At 41.6% G+C, this 20,515-nt stretch overlaps 1 protein-coding gene across 2 annotated transcripts in view; it reads left to right on the forward strand.

The window, feature by feature from the left end:
• The window catches only part of iqgap2 (IQ motif containing GTPase activating protein 2), a 289,641-nt gene that overhangs the window by 136,737 nt on the left and 132,389 nt on the right, over positions 1-20,515 (forward strand). For both annotated transcript variants that reach the window (XM_063049287.1, XM_063049288.1), the window contains exons 4-5: positions 2,590-2,667; positions 14,791-14,867. In XM_063049287.1, coding sequence (XP_062905357.1) covers positions 2,590-2,667; positions 14,791-14,867 — 155 coding nt within the window. The remainder of the gene's footprint in view (positions 1-2,589; positions 2,668-14,790; positions 14,868-20,515) is intronic.

A 20,515-nucleotide genomic window follows, 5' to 3' on the forward strand; every position in this document is an offset into this window, starting at 1 on the left:
GAAAGATAAAGGGGTGGAGGAGGGGAAGCAGGGAGGTGATAGGCAGGAAAGGTGAAGAAGGAATAGGGGAAAACACAATGGGTAGTAGAAGGAGGCGGGACGATGAGGGAGGTGATAGGCAGCTGGGGGAGGGGGAAGAGTGAAATAGGGATAGAGGAAGGGAGGGGGAGGGAATTACCGGAAGTTGGAGAATTCTATGTTCATACCAAGGGGCTGGAGACTACTCTATGTATTTTGTGTTTACTTTATCATTCTGAAAGGCAAAGTCATGCTTGGCCAATACTTTCTACTTCATTTTCCTCCTTCCATCTATTTTTTCCTCCCTGTTTAGCACTGGAAGATGTACAATTGCACTCTGGGCAGCCCAGCGGTGCAGCAAGGAGTTCAGCTGCTTCACAACTCCAGTGGCCTGTGTTCGATCCTGACCCTGGACTCTGTCTGTGTGGAATTTGCAAACAAACTGTTTCTGGGACTGCATAGGTTTCTTCTGTGCGCTGTGGTTTTTATCCCACACCCCAAAGAAGCGCAGGGCGGTGGGTTAATTGTTCACTGCAAAGTTGCCCCTTGTAGTGGAGGTGGGTGTTAGATTCTGGGGGCAGTGGACAGGCATGTGGTGAAGACCACAGGATTAGTGTAGAATTACTGTAAATGCATGATTGATGGTTGGCACAGACTCAATAAACCAAAAAACACCTTCCGAGAGGGACTGGGTACTCCACCACCGGACCCCAAGAAGAGTCCACTGTTGGAGTGAATCAAATTCATAGAAACATAGAAAACCTACAGCACAATACAGGCCCTTTGGCCCACAGAGTTGTGCCGAACATGTCCCTACCTTAGAAATATAGAAAACCTACAGCACAATACAGCCCTTTGGCCCACAGAGTTGTGCCGAACATGTTCCTACCTTAGAAATATAGAAAACCTACAGCACAATACAGGCCCTTCGGCCCACAGAGTTGTGCCGAACATGTCCCTACCTTAGAAATTACTCAGCTTACCTATAGCCCTCTATTTTACTAAGCTCCATGTACCTATCCAAAAGTCCCTGAAAAAACCCTATTGTATTCACAATCAGAATCAGGTTTATTATCACCGGCACGTGTCGTGAAACTAGTTAACTTAGCAGTAGCAGTTCAATGCAATATATAGAAGAAAAGAAAAATAATAAATAAATAAATAAATAGCCTGCAGTGAACAATTTAGGAAATTCTGGACTTGAGAGATCAAATAGATTTTCGCAGGAGATGCAGATCTCTGAACAAAGGTCAGTGCTGACAGCAATTCAGGCCAACCAGTTGCCATGTGAAAGCTGTGACAATTGTACATGCAAATGCTGGAGGTGTTTTGTGCAAGGCGTAGTGTAATATGTGGCAACTAATTGTTTTTGGCAGTGCAGATTGACACAAGAATGTTAGGCAGGATGGTTGGAAAATTTTTTCTTTGACTAATGCTATAAAAAGTTCTCAGATTGTCTTCCGCCGGTCTCTTAAATTTAAACAATCTCCCTTAAAAGATAACTAGCAGGTCAGTTTTTTTTAAAAAACTGCACTCCTAAACTACAGAATTCAATAGCTGAAACTATAAGGGATGCAGACTCAGTTGACTTTTGAAAGCCAGCTTAAAACTGAGGTATTTAACATTGCTTTTAACCAACATCTGTTTGTCTTTTATTTTCATGTTTATTTTTATTTTTTATTTTATTTTCATGTTAGTACTTTTATCCTATTGTAAAGCACTTTGAATGACATCTGTATGAAAAGTGCTCTATAATAAAATTATTATTATTATTAGGAATTTTTAACCTTATCTCAATCATTAAAGCAGACACATGCTTTGGCTCAATGACTTAAATCATTTAATGGAGAATACCAAACTGGTTGGGTATCTCAACATCAGTGTTCAATTTGAGATACTTCACTTGTTTACCAAATCAATTACACTTATTTGAAGAAAACAAATCTGTTCCAAATTTTTTAAATTAAAGCATTTGTATTATAGTTCAGCCCACTCTGATTTCTAAAGTGCTAAGAGCAAGGTGGTTGTTTTTGGTTTTTGCTTCTTTCACTTTCCCTGGTTAATATGCTTAGCAACCAAAACCCAAATAGTACTCTAAAGTAATGTTCTTCTGATACATCTGAAAATGATCACAGGAAGCCAAATGAGAGTCATTTGTTGAAATAAGCTTATTTGGAAATTTCTGAAGTTTGCAAGCTACAGCTTAGGGTGGTATCTGGATAGTAATATCTGTGGTGTACGGGATTAAATTTTGTAAACTGTTGTACATTTGCATAGGACGCTGTAAAACATAGGAGCAGAATTGGGCCATTGAGTCGTTCCACCATTCCATCATGGCTGATTTATTATCCCCCTCAACCCCATTCTCCTGCCTTCTCCCCGTAGCCACTGATGCCCTGATTAGTTAAGAACCTGTCCAAATACTTGGCCTCCATAGCTGCCTGTGGCAATGAATTCCACAGATTCACACCCTCTAGCTGAAATCTACAGTGAGGTGATGAAGAATATTTAAAAATCTAAATATATTTGTGATTTAAAATCATTAACTTAATTTGTTTCTCTTGTATCAAGCGTTCTGGATTGCATTATCGGCATACAGACAACACAGTGCAGTGGCTCAGGGCAATGGAGTCCGTTGGATTACCCAAGGTAAGCATGCCATTGTGTAAACTGTACAAATACGCATCAAATATGTACATATTTTTCCATCCTCTTTTGTGCCGATATACTTCCAGTTTCCATGTTTCCAACACACTTTTATTGAGGATAAGGAATTTGGATTTTGATCTGAAGTGCCTAGAATAATTAATGGATTTGTTGGAAAGTTTGAAGCTGTTTCCTCTCAAGGGGGATCTTAAATCAGGCTGGCAGAAACTTAAAATTCAAGGAATAACCTCAGAAAGCATAATATTAGAAATGTGGAATTCATTCCCCTGAAAACTGTTGAGGTCAGGTCAAATATAAATTTCCAAGCCTGAGACATTTTTGTTTAGTAAGTGGGTTGTGGGTGTCTGGATTCAAGAAACCTGAATTAAGTCATGATTAATTCAGCCAGGTCATCCTATCTAGAAATTCTCAAGGTCCTTTGTAAATTATGACAGAGGTCAATAGATTTTGGTTATTAAGGTAATAGGGGTATGGAAGGTTAGCATAGGAAAGGGACATTGTGAAAAAAGGTTCAGTCTTATTAAATTGCAGAGCAGGTGTGAGAGCAAATTACCAGACCTCCATAGTATCCTTTATCTCAGACCAGAGACTGCATGCGTATTTGAACCCAGTCACATCAGCTTGTAGTTGATGTTGGTCTGTATCTTAGGCCAATTGGAATCTGCCCTCTGAGTCTTTGGATCCCCTCCATCGAAACATTCCCAGATACACAGAACACCTTTGACCTAACAACCTTCCCCATACCTTGCAATGAAAGGTAGATCAAGCTTGAGAGACTGAATGAACATTTCTATTGCCACTAATTTCTATTGTAAGTGTTTGTTCCAAATTTACATGTTGCCACGGTACCCCTGACTGGCTACTCCTTCCCAACCTAGGACCAAATGTAGTGTGCTCTAATTGCGGAAAGAGAAGTAGAGCTAACATTCCGATGATGGATTTGGACTGGTGATGTTCGACTGGCTGAGTGTTTCCAACTATTTTTGCTTTTATTTTAGCAAGTACATGCCTTGACCAGCTAATTCTTTTGTCTTAGAATGATTTTTCTATCCCAGAAGTCAACCTGATGAACGTTTGCTGTATCCCTCCTATCCTTCCTTTGGTAGGAAGACCAGACCTGAAAACTATGTTGTAGATGCAGTCTCAGTCGAGCCCTGTGTAATTTCAGTTTGATGTTTTCACTGTTGCAATCCCACCATTTGCTCCACATGCACGTTAACTGTCAATGATAATGCGTACAAAGCCTCCCTTCCCTCTGAACACACCACTTTCAGTTTCTCATTTTATTAACAAAAATCTCTGTGCTCTTTTACCTATCATATTCAGAGTAGTGCAGCTATCTATTACATAAAAAAAAACAAAATTCTAGCTGCAATTTAGCGAATCTTCAATTTCAAAAGTATTTACTATACATCTTCTAAGCTTAGGGAATTATTAAAAGAGGAAGTGCTTTCTGAGCAATCTCAGCAGACCTCTGCTCTCCTCCCATCACTACATAATGTAAAATATGTACTTGTGGCGCTAGCAGTTATAGGGTAGGTGAATGCTGTTCTGTCAGGTCATGGGTGTTGGCAGCGAATGCTGTTGTATCGACACAGTCCAACATTGTAATGGGGAGGATCATCATTACTGGATGTGGATATAGATCAGGTCCAATTGAAATTAAATGAACCTCTGTATAGTAGACTATCCGAAACTGAACAGTACTTGGATTTCCTTCCTCACTCCTTGCTAAGTGCCCATAACAAAACAAACATCTTCCTTTAAGATTGCTAAAACCATTATTTTTTAATGTTGTATTATACTGAAATATTATGTTGAGAAAAGTAGATCAGCAAATTGACTTATTTTTGCTTTGCAAAGAAGGTTTATTACTATTTCTAAAAATGCTACTTATGTGGTGTTTGTGTAAACTTTGGATCCTGCCAGGAGGTGGCATTCCCTTTGCTCAAAAACAATTCTTCTTTCACAGTGGTTCTTTTGTAGTAAACAGTGCATTCCTTACAAATGGCAGATTTCAGTGGTTTATGTACTAAAGTGATCCATTGTGGACAAGTGAAGATCAGATGACAGGCATAATACCTTCCATCCCATCGTTGCTGAGAAATATTGAGATGATGAGCATATGTAGCATGCAAACTCAAGACTGAGAGTCTTCTCAGAACTTGTTTGTGTCCTGCTTCGCTTGGGTGTTGCTGTACCACGTTAAATATCACAAGGTTGGCACTAGAAGCCCAGAAAGATGGTTATTATTTGCCAAGAGGTCTTGAAAGCTCCATTCAGAATTCCGAAAACCTTAAGAAGTTTGGAACAATGGTTTCTGGAGGAGATTATGTACTGGACAAGGAGCAAAGTTTTTGATTTATTTTGCTCAGCCTTCAACTTGGCTTTGCATTGTATATGTAATATTAAATAACTTTAAATTCTAAGTTCCATGCTCTCTGGGTACAGTGCAATTTTAAAAAGTGGACCTGAAGCCCAAGCTTTACATCTGTTGTTCTCTGATAGACAGCTTGTAACTTGAGTAAAAGTCCTGCAGAGGAACGGACTGGGATGATTCTCGATTATCCATTGCTTATGCCATCTGGCTCATGCTGGATAACGGAGGGTTTACTGCATTGACCAGATAAAACCCTGGATAGACTACACCTGGAGCATTGTGTTCAGTTCTGGTTGACTCATTATAAGAAGGCTGTGGAAGCTTTAGAGATTGCATACAAAGAGGTCTTACCAGGATACTGCCTGCACTAGAGGGTATGTCTTATTAAGGGTAGGCCAAGTGAGCTAAGGCCTTTCTCGTTGGAGTGAAGGAAGATGAGAGGTGACTTGATATAAAGGTGTACAGTATTAGATGATAAGTGACATAGATAGAGTGAATATCCAGAGACTTTTTTTTCTCCAGGGCAGAAATGGATAATACAAGTGCATGATTTTAAGGTGATTGGAGGAAGGTATAGGGGGGATGTCAGAGGTTTCAAAATGCATTTATTATCAAAGAACGTATAAATTATACAACTTTGAGATTTGTTTGCTTACAGGCAGTCGCAAAGCAGACTTTACACAGAATGGTGGGTGCATGGAATGAGATTAATCTTTTGAACCAGTGCTGTTAGACTGAAGCAGTGAACAGTGAAATGAAAGCAAATTTTCTGGCATGTTGGCTCCCACCATTTTTCCCTCCCTCTGTCTCTCTAACAAGCTGTGGAGCACATCACCCTACAGCCTAATTAGCACCGCTGAATGGTATGAGTTTCAGATCACGGCTAGTTTGTGTTGTAGTGGCATAGGAACTGGGGTTGCTCTGCATTTTTGTTTAATTTCTGTAACTAGATTAGTGAAGTTAATTAGGTATTGAGCTCAAGCTGTGCGTAGTATTTTGATCACACCTTAGTCCAACATAGTGTGGAGAGAAATAAGCTCCTGAGTCCCAATAACCAAGCATCAAGGCAGTATCAGTGAATGCAAGGGCATTGTAGGAGCTGCGAGCCCAGCTGTGTGATCCATATTGGGCACAAAGTATAGATACCGAAAGTACAAAAACATGGTGGAAGGCAGCAGTTAATTGAACTGCAGCACCCTGGTGATAGAGTTGTACTTCAGTCACAGTTGTGGTCATTTATTGTCATGTGGGTGAAGTGACAGCCTTTCAACTTTTATGATTGAATGCTCCCAGAGTACGGCAAAGGTGTGCCAGCTTAACCCCTCGGATGGGAGGCTTGTCATATGAAGGGCAGACCGTGTTCCTGTTTAGTTTCTGTAAGCAGATCAAGTTAGTTCATTAGAGATTTGAGATCAAACCCTGTGTGCTATGTTGATCACAGCAGAAGGTTTATTTCAACGATTCAAAGAATGAGTGGTAACCGCATTGCAGTGCACACAATTTTTGCATATTTTGACAGGATAGGTGTGGAGTAAGGTTGCAGTGTCCAGAACTTGGTGTCACGTTCTCAAGATAAAAGCATTCATGTTAGAGATAAGAAATGTCTTCAGCCTGCGGGTAGTGAATCTTTGGAATTCTGTTCCAAAAGGACTGTGGAGCTCAGGCCCTCATAAGTTCAAGGAGATTGATGACCTGTTAGATATGAGTGAACTTGAGGGAGTAGTGTACAAATGTAACACCGAGGTAAGAGAAGAACCACGGTCATATTGAACTGCAGAACAGACATGAAGGCTGAATGGCCTACTCGTGCTTTTCCAGTTTAAGTTAATTATTTGTAACAGTCTAAGTACATATTAGGGATTCTCTGTTCCCTTTTGTTGCTAAAAATTAATGTTCATATTTCACCTTTTAAAATGGAGAGAAACATTTGGTGACTAATTTACTGATGGAGTCTCTCACTTGTTTGGGCTTTCGCTAACACTGTCTTGCACTTCAGTAAGTGTACATAATTGTTATTCTTAATCCAGAAAAGATCCCTTGCTAATGGTGTAAAATGTGGTATCATACAACATTTGGAGAAATGCTTAAATGTGATCTTTTCATTTATCCCTGACAACGAATGTGAGAGAGAAGGTAAGAAGAACTCTTTTCAGCAGGATACAGAAACTGGATTTGCATTCCATTTTTGTACAGTTGCTGAGCTTCACTTCAGTTTAAATGTCAAGAAAAATAGACTTTCAATGTAGCCAGTATCTCTGGGTCCAGGATGTGATGGATCAATGTGATATTATCTCATTAAAAATAATTTTATTCACCTACACACTATCATTCCTACCTCCACAAAATTTCAAAGAATGACAATTTTTTCTTCTGATATCTAGAATTTGCAAGCTTTTCACTTTGCTGTCTATTCTATTTGCAATTGGCCTAACTGGGCACAATGCCCAGGGTTCAAACTTCAAACTGACTGCTTTGGGGTTGATTACATGAGCTATTAGCCCTACCTTTGATTTCTAGACTTGGCTTCACTTGCTGATGAATGACTGAGTTATATTTATGACATTGGTCATTTTTAAAATGCTTAATAAATTGTACACAAAAAAATTAACTATTTTCATTTATTAATTATATTTTCTCTTTAAAATTCATTGGTTAGTACATGTCCACGTAAAATTGAAACCTCTCGGTTTTCTACTCTTTGTGGCTAACCACTGTGTTCCCGTGCAATCATTTCCAATCCATCAGTCATGCCAGGTAACTGCTCAAATTCAGTAGCCTTTGGCAGACTGGCTTTTGATGTGAGACTGAATTGCTTTGTTCAACCTACGCTACAGGCTGAGAATGATCGGGCCAGAGTGCTGGTGTTGGAGGAATGAGTAAGATTAGGCAGGGAAAAGTGCAACGTTTTGGGAAGGAATGGATGGGTAGATGGTGAAAAGGCTCAGTGCATGAATCATGCATTTGATGCACAGTTCATACTATAACTAGTACATATTTGTGTAGTGTTACGTACCCCGTAACTGGGTTGCCAAACCAGCAGAAATGGATCACTCAGTTGGAGTCTGGAGTACTAGAACTAAGAAAGTTTTATTAAAGAAACGAGCAACACAGTAATCGAAAGGATAATAAATGCAACAGTTCAACAATGATAACCACACATGTGCACAGAATTAAGATAACAGCATCAATCAAGCTCTATCGTTGTCTAGGGGTAAATGACCAAATTTCAAAATGACTCAAAGTTCAGTCCAGTTCAGTTCGCAGTAATCGTTGCCATGGCGATGGACAACGTGGGGGAAGAGAGAGATAGAATAGGAACAACTGATCATTCAGAACACTGCTTCACTCACAGACCAGCGAGATGGCTCACAGACCAGCGAGATGGCTCACAAACAGCTTTTGGGCAGGTCCTTGGTGATGTCACCTGAGGTCACCAACTGTGACCCCTCCTCCAGATGCGGTCGATCCTCTGCAGTGAACCCGGCACCCAGGCAAGGGCGGACACACACCGGGTTCCCGCTGATCGTACCTTTCCACCCTTGTCGTTGTCTGGCACTTCTCACCCACTCGTGAGAGGCGCACCGCTTCCAGGGTCTCGTTACCTCGGGTGGCGTGTGTCCTGTCTTAGCGAACCTGTCCCTTTTTATCCCCCTGCTGGGGTATCGCCTGTCCATCACTTCAAACAGTTCAGGGTTCAAAGGGGGGAGCCGCTCCAGACAGCTCTCTCTCCCACGTCCCTTCATTACACATCTCCAGACGCTGCTCCATTGTTCCTTATCTCTCCTTCCCCTGAGGGCAGGTGGCAGACCAATTGCTGATGCCACTGATGCTAGCCCAGGCCAGCAAACATCTTAATTTTATGTGTATTCTCGTCACAGTAGACCCACGTTAAAATGGTGGATTGAGTCAACAAAAAGACTAGCAGCTACTCTTTTCATGTTGGAGCATGGAAACCACCTCAAATCAAAATAATATTGCAGTTCCATGAAACACTGGCTGGACCACACTTGGAATATTGTGTTCAGTTCTGGTTGTCTCATTATAGGAAGGATGTGGAAGCTTTAGAGAGGGTGCAGAGTAGATTTACCTGGATGCATGGGCATGTCTTTATGAGGATATGTTGAGTGAGCTAGGCCTTTTCACTTTGTTGTGAAGGAGGATGAGAGGTGACTCATAGAATTGTATAACATGATTAGAGACATGGACTGAGTGGGCGCTAGTGATCTTTTCCCAGGGTGGAAAATGGCTAATGTGAGGGCCATAAATTTCAGGTAATTGGAGACAAGTATAGGGGGGATATCGGAGAAGGCTTCTTTTTTAACGCTGGGGTGTGTGTGGAATGCCCTGCCAGAGGTAGTGGTAGAGACCGATACATAGGGACATGTTAAAAAGGACTCTTAGACTGTGTCATGGATAATAGATAAATGGAGGGCTATTCAGGAGAGAAGGTTTGGATTGAATTTAGAATAGATTAAAATGTTAGCACAACATTGTGGGCTGAAGGGCTGTAACCTGTGAATCAGAATATGCAATAGTGAAGATGATATGAAGGAAATTGTGGGCAAGTTTTAATGTGGGGTGGAGTTAACAGCCCAGGGAAATAAGATTGGAGGTTTCTCAGCAGATGCAAGGTTACATCCTCTCTGTGTTTGTCTCATTCTATGTGACTTTGATCATCTCTCACCATCTCTTCCTATTTCCCATCACCATCTGAACTGATGAAATCTCCTTTCTTCTGAGCTCTTTACTGCCCCAGTTAGAGGAAACATCTCAGGGTACTTAAGGAGGTGGCTCTAGAAATCGTGGATGCATTGGTAATCATTTTCCAATGTTCCATAGATACAGGATCAGTTCCTGTGGATTGGAGGGTAGCTAATGTTATCCCACTTTTTAAGAAAAGAGGGAGAGAGAAAATAGGGAATTAGACCAGTTAGCCTGACATCAGTGGCGGGGAAGATGCTGGAGTCAATTATAAAAGATGAAATTGCGGCACATTTGGATAGCAGTAACAGGATCGGTCCGAGTCAGCATGGATTTACGAAGGGTAAACTATGCTTGACTAATCTTCTGGAATTTTTTGAGGACGTAACTAGGAAAATGGACAAGGGAGAGCCAGTGGATGTAATGTACCTGGACTTTCAGAAAGTCTTTGATAAGGTCCCACATAGGAGATTAATGGGCAAAATTAGAGCACATGGTATTGGGGATAGGATGCTGACATGGATAGAAAATTAGTTGGCAGACAGGAAACAAAGTGTAGGGATTAACGGGTCCCTTTCGGAATGGCAGGCGGTGACCAGTGGGGTACCGCAGGGTTCAGTGCTGGGACTGCAGCTATTTACAATATACGTTAATGATTTAGATGAAGGGATTAAAAGTAACATTAGCAAATTTGCAGATGACACAAAGCTGGGTGGCAGTGTGAAATGTGAGGAGGATGTTATGAGAATGCAGGGTGATTTGGACAGGCTGGGTGAGTGAAGGCAGAAAGGCAGATTACTATCTGAATGGTGTCAAGTTAGGAAAAGGGGAAGTACAACGAGATCTAGGTGTTCTTGTTCATCAGTCACAAAGCAAGCATGCAAGTACAGCAGGCAGTGAAGAAAGCTAATGGCATGTTGGCCTTCATAACAAGGGGAGTTGAGTATAGGAACAAAGAGGTCCTTCTGCAGTTGTACAGGGCCCTGGTGAGACTACACCTGGAGTATTGTGTACAGTTTTGGCCTCCAATTTTGAGGAAGGACATTCTTGCTATTGAGGGAGTGCAGCGTAGGTTCATGAGGTTAATTCCCGGGATGGCGGGTCTGTTATATGTTGAAAGATTGGAGCAACTGGGCTTGTATACACTGGAATTTAGAAGGATGAGAGGGGATCTGATTGAAACACGTAAGATTATTAAGGGATTGGACACGCTAGAGGCAGGAAACGTGTTCCCAATGTCGGGGTAGTCCAGAACCAGAGACCACAGTTAAAGAATAAGGGGTAGGCCATTTAGAATGGAGTTGAGGAAAAACTTTTTCACCCAGACATAGAAACATAGAAAATAGGTGCAGGAGTAGGCCATTCGGCCCTTCGAGCCTGCACTGCCATTCGGTATGATCATGGCTGATCATCCAACTCAGAACTCTGTACCTGCCTTCCATCCATACCCTCTGATCCCTTTAGCCACAAGGGCCATATCTAACTCCCTCTTAAATATAGCCAATGAACTGGCCTCAACTGTTTCCTGTGGCAGAGAATTCCACAGATTCACCACTCTCCGTGTGAAGAAGTGTTTCCTCATCCTGGTCCTAAAAGGCTTCCCCTTTATCCTTAAACTGTGACCCCCTCATTCTGGACTTCCCCAAAATTGGGAACAGTCTTCCTGCATCTAGCCTGTCCAATCCCTTTAGAATTTTATACGTTTCAATAAGATCTCCCCTCAATCTTCTAAATTCCAGCGAGTATGAGCCTAGTCGATCCAGTCTTTCATCATATGAAAGTCCTGCCATCCCAGGAATCAATCTGGTGAACCTTCTTTGTACTCCCTCTATGGCAAGAATGTCTTTCCTCAGATTAGGGGACAAAAACTGCACACAATACTCCAGGTGTGGTCTCACCAAGGCCTTGTACAACTGCAGTAGTTCCTCCCTGCTCCTGTACTCAAATTCTCTCGCTATAAATGCCAGCATACCATTCACCTTTTTCACCGCCTGCTGTACCTGCATGCCCACTTTCAATGACTGGTGTACAATGACACCCAGGTCTCGTTGCACCTCCCCTTTTCCTAATCAGCCACCATTCAGATAATAATCTGTTTTCCCGTTTTTTGCCACCAAAGTGGATAACTTCACATTTATCCACATTAAATTGCATCTGCCATGAATTTGCCCACTCAACTAACCTATCCAAGTCACCCTGCATCGTCTTAGCATTCTCCTCACAGTTAACACTGCCACCCAGCTTCGTGTCATCCGCAAACTTGGAGATGCTGCATTTAATTCCCTCGTCTAAATCATTAATATATATTGTAAACATCTGGGGTCCCAGCACTGAGCCTTGTGGTACCCCACTAGTCACCGCCTGCCATTCTAAAAAGGTCCCGTTTATTCCCACTCTTTGCTTCCTGTCTGCCAACCAATCCTCTATCCACATCAATACCTTACCCCCAATACTGTGTGCTTTAAGTTTGCACACTAATCTCCTGTGTGGGACTTTGTCAAAAGCCTTTTGAAAATCCAGATATACCACATCCACTGGTTCTCCCCTATCCACTCTACTAGTTACATCCTCAAAAAATTCTATGAGATTCGTCAGACATGATTTTCCTTTCACAAATCCATGCTGACTTTGTCCGATCATTTCACCGCTTTCCAAATGTGTTGTTATCATATCTTTGATAACTGACTCCAGCATTTTCCCCACCACCGATGTTAGGCTAACTGGTCTATAATTCCCCAGTTTCTCTCTCCCTCCTTTTTTAAAAAGCAGGGTTACATTAGCCACCCTCCAATCCTTAGGAACTAATCGAGAATCTAAAGGGTTTTGAAAATTTATCACTAATACATCCACTATTTCTTGGGCTACTTCCTTAGGCACTCTGGGATGCAGACCATCTGGCCCTGGGGATTTATCTACCTTTAATCCCTTCAATTTACCTAACACCACTTCCCTACTAACATGTATTTCTCTCAATTCCTCCATCTCACTAGACCTTTGGTCCCCTACTATTTCCGGAAGATTATTTATGACCTCCTTAGTGAAGACAGAACCAAAGTAGTTATTCAATTGGCCTGCCATGTCTTTGTTCCCCATGATCAATTCACCTGTTTCTGACTGTAAGGGACCTACATTTGTCTTGACCAATCTTTTTCTTTTCACATATCTATAAAAAGTTTTACAGTCAGTTTTTATGTTCCCTGCCAGTTTTCTCTCATAATCTTTTTTCTCTTTCCTAATTAAGCCCTTTGTCCTCCTCTGCTGAACTCTGGATTTCTCCAGGTCCGCAGGTGTGCTGCTTTTTCTGGGTAATTTGTATGTTTCTTCTTTGGAATTGATACGATCCCTAATTTCCCTTGTCAGCCACGGGTGCACTATCTTCCCTGGATAGTTGTGGTTCTGTGGAATGCTCTGCCTCAGAAGGCAGTGGAGGCCAATTCTCTGGATGCTTTCAAGAATGAGTTAGATAGAGCTCTTAAAGATAGCGGAGTCAGCGGATATGGGGAGAAGGCAGGAACGGGGTACTGATTGTGGATGATCAGCCATGATCACAGTGAATGGCGGTGCTGGCTCGAAGGGCCAAATGGCCTACTCCTGCACCTGTTGTCTATTGTCACTCAGCATCTTCCCTGTTGATAGACGTCAAGATTGGGCGACTAATTGTCGCCATTTTGAGGCAATCGCTCTACTAGCTGCATTACTTACCTTTCTGTAGCAACACATAGAATGTTGGGCAGCTTTCATGGATCTCTAAGGATTCTGTGGCTGGATACCCTGTCGCACGGCTTCGAGGTGAACTTGTCAAGATTTCATCTGCCTGATAATCAATTCAAACCGTGGAGAATACAATCTAGCCAATATTGACAGCGTGCTTGCCTATCATTATAGAAGCCAGGCATGAGGTGAGCTTGGGCAGTCATACCAAAGTCTACTCTTGTCCTGGACACACAATATTAGAATCTGTTTACACTTGCAATGCAATCCGTGCCAGCTGGACCAGGAGAACAGAGTGGATGTCATTCTGAAGTGTCATAGAAATAGATGTGCTATTGCAGCCATTTTTTGTGTTATAGTCTCATGGGAGGATATTTATGTTGAAAACACTCCACTGTTGCAAATTAAAGGATAATATTATATTCACGGATATACTTTAAAGAAGTGTGTTTTATCTTTTGTTGACTTAACCCTCCCATTGATTTCAGTGTTGGCTCATCCATCTAAAACATGCCAAGTTTGATTATTCTGTTGCGGGTGTGTGTTATGGATTAACTCCTGGTTAAATCTGTAGTCACCATCCCCATTGCTAATGTAGCTAATCCAGATGAAGATTAGCTAGTGACCAACCATCGCCCTTTTGCTTCTCCATTGGTATTCATAGTCAGGCAGTCATAGAGTAATAGAGTCGTAGAAACAGGCACTTCGGCCCATCTAGTCTGTGCTGAACTATTATGCTGCCTACTTCCATTGACCAGTGCCCAGATCATTGTCCTTCATACCAGTCCCATCCATGTGCCTATCCTACTTGACTCTTTGAACCCTTGACTCTCGACAGGTCTTTCATGTTCGGGCCTTATCACTTGTTTTATTATATTGCTATTTTTAAACAAAAATGTCTTTTAGAGCAGTGATTCAGCATGTGTTGTTTTGACTACTGTAGAAACTGGGTGCTTTAAGGTGGAATGTGAGAGAAGAGGGAGAGGGATGGTGGATACAAGCATTTTTATGCTGGAAATTTAACAAACTCAATTTAATAAAATCCTGTTCTGACATTATAATTATTTTTGAAATCCATTGCTTTGAAAGGATCTGTCTTATCCCTCTCACAACACACATCAAAGTTGCTGGTGAATGCAGCAGGCCAGGCAGCATCTCTAGGAAGAGGTACAGTTGACGTTTCAGGCCGAGACCCTTCGTCAGGATTGCTGCCTGGCCTGCTGCGTTCACCAGCAACTTTGATGTGTGTTGCTTGAATTTCCAGCATCTGCAGAATTCCTGTTGTCTTATCCCTCTTGTGCTTGTTCTTTCAGATCTTTTATCCTGAGACAACAGACGTTTACGATCGAAAAAATATGCCCCGAGTGATCTACTGCATACATGCACTCAGGTAATTGAGAAAGAACTGCACTGTTGCTTGGCTATTTGCAATTGCAGAGAATTAGAGCATTATTATTATGGAAAACATTCTTTGTTAATCCGAACTATCATTGATGATAGAAACATAGAAACATAGAAAATAGGTGCAGGAGTAGGCCATTCGGCCCTTCGAGCCTGCACCGCCATTTATGGCTGATCATCCAACTCAGAACCCCGCCCCAGCCTTCCCTCCATACCCCCTGATCCCCGTAGCCACAAGGGCCATATCTAACTCCCTCTTAAATATAGCCAATGAACTGGCCTCAACTGTTTCCTGTGGCAGAGAATTCCACAGATTCACCACTCTCTGTGTGAAGAAGTTTTTCCTAATCTCGGTCCTAAAAGGCTTCCCCTTTATCCTCAAACTGTGACCCCTTGTTCTGATATGTGACCATCACTGTCAATCCCCAATCATAATAGCAGAAGTGGCTATCTATAGAATTATTTATTAGGAAGCATCCAGAATATGTGAAAGATGGGCCTTTTAAGGCCAGTACAAATGAAACCAATATAATTATATATTTCTCGTGTTTATAATTATGCAAGTCCTCATTTTAAGACAATATCTTCTGACCTGATGTGAAGATTTGCTTTCTGTTCCTGCTGGTTTTATCCTTGTATAGTCCAAATTATCCTTCAGAATATGAACTCAGAGCATTATTCTGGAATGAAGCCTCTCAATGGGAAGTGTTTTAACATGTGAGACATCTGGTCCATCCTAACATACATGACCTCCATTGCTCAACAGTGCTGCACTGTGGCTTTCTCTGGAGTTCTTGCCCTCATAGCTTCATTCAGCTTGTCTTCCTTCTGACTGAGTGTCACAGATGTCTCCCATGTTGATCAGTAAGATCTTTTACAAGATTAAGCTGCAGCCCATTGTGTCCAAAAAACTATCGCCAGTCCCTTGTGACCAAATGTTCCTCCCTATTTGGCTTGCCGAATTCTTTTAACAGTGTAAATGAGCAGTCACATTTTGCAGGAGTTCAAGTTCCTTTAGTTTGTGTTACTAAGGAACTATGGTGAAAAAGTTGCTTTTACTTGGTGAATGTCACCCACTTCCTGGCTTGGTTAAGATTTCCTGTCTTTAGTATCTTTTCCTTTGTCATTAGTCGTGCTGTAATATGAGACATGGGAGCAGTACTGTTAACAATGGTCCTTAGTCAGGATTCCATAAACTTCAATCCAAATGCTTCCCAGGTTTTTAAAAAAATGTACAAGAATTTTGTTTTTCAGGCAAAATGTGTGTAAACTAGATGAAAGCTGGAGATTTTCCATCATGCATTTATGTGAGTTATGTTCAGTTCCACAAATTAGAGAATTTTTTTGCAGGAACCTTTAATTTCACTTGGAAACAACAAATGGGAAACCACAAGTGGGAAACCATTCTAAGTGTGAATTGTACATTTATTTTCTTTTTAAATTTTGCAGTACAGCACAGAATAGTCCCTTCCAGCCTTTTGAACCACACCACCCCCAGCAAACCCCGATGAACCCGAACCTAACCACGAAACAATTTACAATAACCAATCATTACACTGGCTTCCTGTCCACTGGAGGATTGACTTTAAAATATTACTACTGGTTACTGAAGCACTGAATGGACTAGGGCCAAAATACATCTCCAATCGCTTGCTGCATTATGAACCTTCCAGAGCTCTCAGGTCATCTGGGGAGGGTCTACTTACTGCCCCCAGGGTCAAAACTAAACAGGGTTTAGTTACTATGCTCCATGTATCTGGAATAACCTTCCAAAGGATCTGAAGTCTGCCCCAACTTTAAGCTCTTTTAAATCGAGGCTTAAAACTTTTCTTTTTCACCGTAGCTTTCAACTAGAATCTCCTGCGCTGTAACTTCTATTTCTTTATATTTATGTGTGATTTTATTCTCTTTATATTGCCTGAAATTTGCTGTTTGATTTTTTATATTTTGTTTTATGTAAAGCACTTAGAACTGCCTTGGGACTGAGAAGTGCTATATGAATAAACTTGCCTTGCCTTACCCGGTTCAGCTTTAGACTGTGGGAGGAAACTGAAGGACCCAGAGGAAGCCCATGCATTCCATGGGGAGGTTTAGAAGTCACAGTTTGAAAGTAAATTTTCAGCATCTGGTTTATTATCAAAGTTACAATAAATAAATAATGGAGTGGCGAGGGAGTGTCCATGGGCGGTTCACAGATCTGATGGCAGTGGGGAAGAAGCTGCCTCTCAAACATTGAGTGTGGGTCTTCAAGCCCTTGTACCTCTGAGGATGTTCAGCCCATCAAATCTGTGCTGGTTCTGAGTAATCCCTCAAGTCCCATTCTCCAGACATCCCACCCTGCGAAAACTCATTTCATATCTATTCTCTTCAGTGTGCCTATCAACAACCCACTCATCCTTGCCTCCTCCCCCAATTCTCTTGTACCACATTAATTTACAATAGCTAATTAACCTATGAACATGTATTTGGGATGTGGGAGATAAATGAAGCCTTCTAGAAAAAGACCTTCATGACAATATTCTGGCTCTAAAGTGAGAATGGTTCCTGGGTTACCGGAACTAACTGTGTGCTACAATGCCACCCAGTATGTTAAAACTCAGTCTCTACTCTCATTAACTGCACTTTACACAACAGAAGCAAATGAAACTACTAACTACCATACCATTTGATATGTATTCATTTTCCACCTCAGAAAAACTGCTATTTCCCTGGTAGCACAGGTAACTTTGAGCTACCTGCATACATTATTCATGATCATTAATGTCATACCTCAGGTGCGTCATTATGACGGTGGCCTGGGTAAGCTCTTACTGAGAAAGCAGGCACCCTGACGCTGGTCTTGCTTGTTACCTTCTATAATTGCGATAGGACCCGGATATCCAATAACTTGTTTAATGAATGTGGCATGAGACAGCTGTAAAGAAAATAAATAAATTGTAAAGGTAATATTATTTGAACTCATTTTTATTGAGCTTTTTAATATGTTCTGTAGAAGGTCATCGAGAAGTACATTGTGTTTTTTTGGAATTGTATTAGAATGGGTCTAAATAAATAGCTTGCAATAATCTACTTAATTTCTCCGTAGCAGATGCTTGGCGGAAAATATCCTTAAATGTTTCACAAGTCAGGGGCTTTCAAACTTACTGAAGTATAAATTATTGGCTTTCATTTTGCTGCATTTTTGTACTCTTTATGAGTTTCAATTCTAGTAACTTACTAGAATTCTCATACATTTGGGGAATCTGGTGTTGGATCCTACACAAGGTTACTACATTTGAAAGGGGATAAGGGTGTAGGTTGATTTTGGGAAAAAAAAATTGTTTGCTGTAATGTTTTGATTACTTTTATTTTTGTGTTTAATAGCTTTTGAATGACCTGGATCAAACTTATTTATAGTTGATGAGTTTCGTTTAGCCACAACATTGTGAAGTTCATTGTATCTCAGACGTGTGCACCTGTAGTCAAAGCCTAGAGTCCGATCCGAGCTGAGGGGAGGCAGATACTGACGTGCTTGATCACCTACTCTGCCAATAGACATTCCCATGAGACTCGAGGCAGAGCAAATAGTTGGACATGCTGAAGCAAAGGCCTTAAGCCAAATTGCCTTGTTCATCCAGCTGATTATGACAGATCATCGAGTAAGGCTAAATATATACTGTTTTCACCCTTTTTTTGTCCCATTCTTCTCTTTGTCAGAAAATCATAAAGCATAGAAACAGACCCTTCAGCCCAACTAGTCCATACTGACTACATTGCCCTGCAAGCTAGTCCTATTTGCCTATGTTTGCCCCATAGTTCTCTAAACCTCTCCTATCCATGTATTCATCCAGTTGGTTTATGAACATTGCCAATTGCCCACCTCAACCTCTATTCCTGGCAGCTAACTCCAAATACACACCGTCCTTTGTGAGAAGAAGTTTTATGTTTCTTTTAAATCTCTCACCTGTCTGATGAAAGTCAAGATATTCTGGGTTTGATACCCATTACTGGAATCAACCTAGAAATGTACTTCAACAACTTGTGCAGTATTGGGTGGATTTGGCTCATCTTGGGCTTCCAGCCGGTACAGGCATCAATTTTAACCAACATTTCAATGGCAAACTCTGCCACCTTCATCAGAGATGATGCCTGCTCATGTCTAGTCCAGTGGTATTTACACCCCCATCATTCGTCCCTCCTAATTGGTTCATCCTCATCCAACCTACCTTTGTAGCTATTTCTCTCTCATCCAGGCAACATCCTGGTTAACCTCTTGTTACACCTTCTCCAAAGCCTGCACATACTTCCTGTAATGTGTTGACCAGAATTGCACATGGTACTCCAAATATGGGCCTAAATAAAGGCATCTGTTAGTCTTGCAAGACCATGGATCTGCGCCTGGAAAGTCTTCACTCTCCAGGGCGCAGGCCTGGGCAAGGTTGTATGGAAGACCGGCAGTTGTCCATGCTGCAAGTCTCCCCTCTCCACGACCCCAATGTTGCCAAGGGAAGGGCATTAGGAGCTTGGCACCAGTGTTGTCGCAGAGCAATGTGTGATTAAGTGCTTTGCTCAAGGACACAACATGTTGCCTCAGCTGGGGCTCGAACTCACAACCTTCAGGTCGCTAGTCCAATGCCTTAACCTCTTGGCCACGTGGGCCTAACCAAAGGTTAATACAGCTGTAACATGGTTTCCTGAATTTTATACAATGCTCCAACCAGCAGGTGCAGGTGTGGCTTATCTACTTGTGTTGTCCCTTTTGGAGAGCTACGGACTTGCACCCCAATATCTCTCTGTACATCACTGCTATTCATGCTTTCTTGTTGCATATGACTTCTCAGATTGCAACATCTTACACTTGTCCACACACATCTGCTTGCCCATGTTACCAGCTGGTCCAAATGCTGCTGAATCCTTCAACAACCTCCCTAATTATCTCCAACTCTGCCACTTTTTGTGTTGATTGTATTCTTATCAGCCAATCTACATTATCATCTAAAACATTCAATATATATATGTTTATTTCAAACATCAGTGACCCTACACTGATCCCTGCAGAATACCACTGAGCGCGGATCTCCAATCAGAATAGCACCCTTTCACAACTACCTTTTGTCTTCCATGGTCAAGCCAATTTTGAATCCAATCTGTCAAGTCTCCAGTGGATCCAATGTGCCTAAACCTTCTGTATCAGCCTATCATGAAGGATCTTGTTAATAGCTTTACCAAAGTTCAGGTAGGCGATATCCACTGCCCTACCCTCATCTTTCTCACCTCAACTCGATCATGTTTGTAAGCCATGAACTCCCCCCCCCCACACACACAGCTATACTGATTATCCCTAATAAGTCTTTGCTTTTCAAATCTGAGTAGCTTATCCCTAATAATCGTCAATAATTTCCTTACTTCTGATGCAAAGCTCACAGGATTTCCTGGATTATCCCAATTGCCCTTATTAAACAGAGGAACAACATGGGGTTACTCTCCAGTCCTCCGTAACCTTGGCTGTGATAGAGGATACAAATATCTCTATAAAGGCTCCAGCAATCTTCTGCCCCTCTGAATAGCCTGGGTTAGATCCCATCAGAACCTGGGATAGATCCCAGTAAGCTCTTGGGATTTATCCACCTTAACATTCTTCACGAGACCCAACACCTC

Source organism: Mobula hypostoma, chromosome 5 (assembly GCF_963921235.1).
Source record: "Mobula hypostoma chromosome 5, sMobHyp1.1, whole genome shotgun sequence".
Classification (NCBI taxonomy): Eukaryota; Metazoa; Chordata; class Chondrichthyes; order Myliobatiformes; family Myliobatidae; genus Mobula; species Mobula hypostoma.